We start from the raw sequence: 6000 nt of genomic DNA, 5'->3' as shown, positions 1-6000 counted from the left end.
AAACATGAACGAGGAAAAAAAATAGCCACTTCCTTGCTCTCAAAGAGGGTCTTTGCCATTTAGACGATTGGGAATTTCTTTTCCTGTTTTGAGCAGTGAGGTTTCCCCAGCCTTTTGCTAGAAGAGACCTTTCTAGGATTGGCTGCTTAAGTGACCCAAACAGACCGGCGGGGCAAACCAGGCTCCTCCCCGCCAGCCAGCCCTTCCCCTCACCCGCTACGTGCCAGCACAATTTCACTGCAATCAAAGCAGAGCCGGTCACAGCCTGCTCTGCTCTTTGGGCTTCTGTCCAGTCTCCTCCTTGGTCAGATTTCCTATCCTGGGGAAGGCTAGTGTTGTGGTCCACCAGCAGCCGCGGAGCTGGCAGTGGAGTCAGACAGCAATGTGGCTGAGGAAGAACATGGGCCAGTCCTGGAGGCTGGAGAAGGCCCGGATGAGGGCTCTGCGTCAGAGGCAAAGGTGGGGCCAGGGCCATCGGGGAGTGAGGTGTGGACTCCGAAGCCTCCAGAGGCTGACAGTAGTGAGGCAGAGGAACAGGAGGTGCCTGTTCTTAATGCACGCATGAGAAGAGCTGCCAGAAGGCAAGAGCAGCTCAAGCAAAGAGGACGACTCGGGAGTAGGGCCAAGAGATGATTGGCCCCTCCCATAAGACTTAAAAGACCAGCAACGGCGTTTGGGCTTTGCCAAAAAACAACATTGGTAGCTTCATCTACGTCTTGCATTTATTTCTGTATCTGTGGCTTTTGAACATTTGCTAAGAAAGGCCTTTGGCAGTTTGCCTAATTGGACCAAGGTTTGCAATAGGACTGAGGAATTGTTGGGAGGAATTTGCTTTAATTTAGTTGGACTTCGCTGAGCATGAAGTAATTCTCAGCTGTTCGAATAAAGTTTGTTTGTTTTTACACTGACTGAGTTTCCTGCTACCTACTTGGGCCTGGGTCACAACAGCTAGGTTTTAAAAGGCGACCATGAACGGAGGCTGAGGGGTTTCAAAGAGCTCCTCTATTGGGATACGAGACTCTCTCAGCTCGCTCCCCCCAACAGCTGGCCCCACTCCGCTCCACCACAGCCCCACCGTCTCTGCTCTTCCCCACCGAGGATGCCGCCTGCGGCTGGGGCATCCGCTCTGCCCAGAGCCAGTGAACATCACGGGACACTGGTTGGTTTCCCAATAAGTGTTTATTGAGCTCTCCTGTGGTCTGATCCTTCAGTGGCCACAGGGCTGCTCAGGGCTTGCTGCTCTACTTAAGCTTTAGAAAACTAAACTTTATAATATTCATACTTCATCTTTTGTTCTTATTTTTAGACATTTTTGGAAAAACAACAACACGAAAGGAAGCAGGAGAAAACGTCAATGGGTACATCTGGTGGGATCATGGCTGTCCTCTCTGGATGCTTCCACCCGAGGTGGCAGGACAGTTGTCCCAAGGGACTCTCTACCGGGGTAAGTTTTTAACAGAGAGCGTAACCGTTTTATCGGAGATTAGAAACCTAGAAAAGAGGATGAAGAGATGGAGAACCAGAAGAATCAGGGGAAGAAGAAACTCCACCGGACCTGTGGCCGTATTCCTTGTTCCATGAGGCACAGCTCTGCACCCACTCCAGCCAGCCAGTCCCATCCGTTCAAGGCGTTGGCCTACAGGAGGCTACCAGCTTTAGAAGCATCTCGCCCACTTTCCATTTTCCCAAGATGAAGTTCGGACACTTCTGAGAATCCTCTGAGTTTAATGACTAATGAGCCTGGCTAGGTGGCTCAGTGACTAAGACACTGAGCTTGTCGATCAGAAAGGTCGGCGATTTGGCAGTTCGAATCCCTAGTACAGGTCTCCTGTGTGAGTAGGGGGTTGGACTAGATGACCTCCAAGGTCCCTTCCAACTCTGTTACTGTTAATGGAAACCAAGCCTCTTTTGGAACATTTTCAAGCAGCAAAAACGATTTGGATGGTGACCTGGGGGTGAGGAATGGCTGCCCCTCACCCTGCAGGGTAAAAGCAGGGCATTGTGAGGCAAACCCTCTCCACAAGGCCTCCAGCCCCACTGAATTGTCCAGCGAACACCTTGGATTCCTTTAAAACACTGGTGGCAAACCGGTGGAACTTCAGCCTGTGTTTGGGATCCTTGGAAAGAAGTGAGCCTGGATTCCCAGGCCAGAAGTCTTTACCAAGGGCCTCCACACTCATCCCGGCAATTCTTACACAATGAAGACCGCCTGGCAGAAGCCTCCGCAAGGGCGGTGGGGCCTCCTTGGCAGCAGCTCCCCAGAAGGCAACGGCCGAGGGAGAGTCCTGGATGGCCTACAGGCGGAGGGGAGTTTGCACGGCACTCTCCGTCCTCTCGCGGCAAGTCTTCCTCCAGGTTCCTCCTACATGGCCATTTTCACAAGGAGGAAGAGGAGAGCAGAGATGGTTCCCGCGAAGGAAAGTTGGTTGCCGGACCCTTTGGTGTCCACAAGAGTCTTCTGCTCTGGCATGAGAGCTGTGCTCAGAGATTTCTGCAAGATGAAGAGAAAAAAAAAAACTAGCTTCAGTCCCAGGACAAACTTTCTTCCAGCAATGGAGATTCTGCCCTTCAGAGATTGGATTGGCTGTCCTGCTTTTTGTGCAATCGTGGGAGGGAGGGAGGGGGAGAATCCTGCGTCAAAACCAACCTGAACCACGAATTGACAGAGCATCCTCTGCTCTGCCTTTCGCCTACCTTTTAGGAAAGACCATTTATTTATTTGTTTGTTTGTTTTATTATTGCCTTTATTATTTGTATAAATAACTCAAGGTGTGCAAATAATTGTAGAAGGAAGGGCAGAACCTGAGGGTGCAGTAACGAGGGGGAGCAGCCTAGAATCCCTACATAGCCACAAGCAAACGAGGTCCAACCCAGGGGTGAAATCTATTTTTTTTTGGCTACCGGTTCTGTGGGCGTGGCTTGGTGGGCGTGGCTTGGTGGGCGTTCATGTGACTGGGTGGGTGTGGCTATGTAACCATGTGACTGGGAGATCAAAAGACAGAAACTCACTAACAATGTCCTGCTGGAGCAGGGTTGGACTAGATGACCTCCAGGTCCATTCCAGCCCTGGATTATCCTCTGAAGCTGAGTCTAGTGCCAGGTTTGTAGTCCTTCCTCCCTCCCTCCCTCCCTCCCAGTGGTTAGAAAGCAAGTATTGCAGGCCGATTCTGCCAACTGCCAGCAGTTCGATCCTGACCGGCTCAAGGTTGACTCAGCCTTCCATCCTTCCAAGGTGGGTAATATGAGGGCCCAGATTGTTGGGGGCAAGAGGTTGACTCTGTGAATCGCTCAGAGAGGGCTGGAAAGCACCGTGAAGCGGTATATGAGTCGAAGGGCAACAGCTACCTGGCATGCTTGTCATGTGGGCACCTCTGACAGTGGATGACCAGGCGAGGTCCCCTCTCAGTTGCGCCTCTCTTTCTCGCTGCATTTGGGAGTCCTCCCCTAAAGGGTGCTAGTCAAAGATGTCATAGGGATCTGGCATCAGTCTTCAGAGATGCCTGCCACTCACCTCTGAGAAGCAAAGAGTCTGCTCTTTGGACTGGTTAGCCTTTGCTCCACTCTCCTGTGGAGACAGAAGAAGACCTACGTTTAGAAGGAGTCCAAGTGAGGGAGTCCCTTCTCTCTGGAAATACCCCTTGGGTATAGTTGGTGGGAAGAAAAGACCACAAGGCTTATTCTGACATCCTAGTGTACCAAAGGATACTAACACAGGCAGCCTCCAACTTACATCCAGAAATGGGAGCAGAATTCCTGCCATAAATCTTGGTGCTTGCAAGCCAGTTGCCAAGCCTCAGAATTGCAGAATTGCAACCTGCAGAATTGTGACCACAAGGATTGTGCAACAGTTGTAAATGCGAGCACAGATCATAACTTTTCCAAGGCCACTGTAACATTGAATGGTTTTTAAATGAAAATGTGTAAGTTGAGGACTGCTTGTATTGTTGCTACTTATAACAGCAACTATCCCTGGATCTCAGTCTACTCCATGGCTGCACAGCCAGTTCTGGGGTTTTTTTTCTACTTCCATGGGAGGTCTGGAGAACGAAAGATGGCTCTGTGAAATGGAGATGGTGACTGCAGCAGAAGACCAAGGAATCAGGTCCTTGGAACCTCTCCAGATAAGGACACCGTGGAAGATTGTCCTCATGTGTTCACAAGGCAGGGTGCAGTTATCTCTATCTACTGATCCATTGATCCATCCGTCCATCTATCTATCTATCTATCTATCTATCTATCTATCTATCTATCTATCTATCTATCTATCTATCTATCTATCTATCTATCTATCTATCTATCATCTCTATCATGATCTATCAATATATAGTTTCATGGGGTCTACAAAAGAAATTGGCTGACACCAGGACTGAAAAGTTGATGTTTTTATGGTTTGTTTATAGATCAGGGATGGGATATGGGATGAAGAGATAAACGTTTGTAACATTTGACATGATGAAGTTAATATATTTGTAATTATTTTTCTATTTTAATGAAAGCTCTTGATAAATTTATATTTTAAAATGTATGGTGTTTTTAAGCCAAAGGAGTCTTTCCCCCAGACCCAGCTTAATCCCTGCCTAAGCCAATGTTTAAACAGCCACACAGTCCGTGAAGGAGACCCCCACTCCCCCTTCTGCTCCTATGGCGTCATGTGTAGACATGCACTGTTCTCCTTCCAGCGCACAAAAGAAGGCGCAAAATTTCCCATTCTTCTTCTGCTTCTGAAGAAAGCCTTCTTCGCCATAAATTCATCAGAACACCCGGGATGTGGTTTATGTCCAGGCTATGGAAAATTAGCATTACAAACCCAAATTGTTCTGAGTCAAAATCCCCCCCCCCGGGGAGGGGGGGGGCTTCCGTGGGTGATTGCCTAGATCTCAGGGAGAACTCGTAAGGCCTTACCTGGGGGGAGGTGCATGTGACGCTCACGCTTGTGTTATCCACAAGGCTGCTGTCATTTACACTGTATGGCAAAGCCGAAGCCCTTCCTACGGAGGGAGGCAGGGTGAGGAGCGGCTGCGGAAGGGCCTTGGGGGAGAAGGTCAGGTCAGTGCCATTGCCAAAGGCCTGGATTGCATTTCCTGAGGAGGAGGAGGAGGAGGAGGAGGAGGAGGAGAAGGGAAAAGAGAGAGTTATGAAAGAACCCTTCTTAAAGGGGCCTCCCCCACCCTTCGGCAAATCGGACCCGGAGCACCGCTTGCCAATGTGCTCAAGCCCACTCCTGGCCCAGGCACATGATCCTCTGACAGCCGTTCCACCCTGCGGTGGGCACTGGGGGACACAGCTTTGTGCCCTCCAGAGGCATCAGGAGCAGTTTTGCCAGATCAACGGAACTGCCAAGTGCCCTCAAAGAAGAGGAGCCCAGGGGTGGCTGGGAATAAGCAGGGCACCCACAACCCCAGGAACTGGTGCCAGCCTCAGGACCATAATGTGCCCAGGCTCCTCTGGCTTGTCAGCTCATGTTTAAACAAGCAGAAGCAGCTCTCCCAGCCTTCTTTTGCAAAGCACTGGCCATCTGCAAGGGGGGGGAATCAGGCTACCCCCCCCCCACTCTGGCAGGGTCACGCTGAGCTCCCCAGGGCTGCACTTAATGCGGCCAAGCACCTGCCTGCTTGGAGGGGACAGGAATGGTCCCTAAATGCGTTGGTTCCGTCCCAGGTGCCTGATGGACCCGGAGAGGTTTCTGACGGAGCTTGGGCCGTTTCCTGAGGATCTTGCCCACGGCATGACTGAAGAACTGGTTGCGGCCTGGGAACGGGCCGCGGCTGGGGCTTTGGACCGTGTCGTGCCTTTGCGGCCTCTGACCCGGTGCAGATCTCAATTGGCTCCCTGGTTTTCCGAGGAGCTGAGAGAGATGAAACGCCGGAGAAGACGCCTAGAGAGTACTTGGAGGTCTAGCCGTTCCGAGGCTGATCGGACACTAGTGAGGTCCTTTACTAGGACCTACCTAGTGGCAATGAGGGAGGCGAAGCGTTCCTACGTTTCCACCCTCATTGCATC

At 51.0% G+C, this 6000-nt stretch overlaps 1 protein-coding gene across 6 annotated transcripts in view; it reads right to left on the bottom strand.

Moving 5' to 3' along the window:
* Positions 1-704: 704 nt before the first annotated feature.
* GFRA2 (GDNF family receptor alpha 2) overlaps positions 705-6000 on the bottom strand; it is a 32142-nt gene continuing 26846 nt past the window's right edge. For 5 of the 6 annotated variants that reach the window (XM_058194022.1, XM_058194023.1, XM_058194025.1 and 2 more), the window contains 3 exons: positions 4903-5081; positions 3512-3565; positions 705-2491 (listed from right to left, as the gene is read on the bottom strand). In XM_058194022.1, coding sequence (XP_058050005.1) covers positions 2363-2491; positions 3512-3565; positions 4903-5081 — 362 coding nt within the window. In that variant the 3' untranslated portion in view covers positions 705-2362. The remainder of the gene's footprint in view (positions 2492-3511; positions 3566-4902; positions 5082-6000) is intronic. The other variant, XM_058194024.1, reaches the window with a different exon arrangement.

This window comes from Ahaetulla prasina, chromosome 9, assembly GCF_028640845.1.
Source record: "Ahaetulla prasina isolate Xishuangbanna chromosome 9, ASM2864084v1, whole genome shotgun sequence".
NCBI classification, from domain to species: Eukaryota; Metazoa; Chordata; class Lepidosauria; order Squamata; family Colubridae; genus Ahaetulla; species Ahaetulla prasina.
The sequence above is the reverse complement of the archived record's forward strand: the minus strand, read 5'-3'. Positions and strand labels throughout refer to the sequence as shown.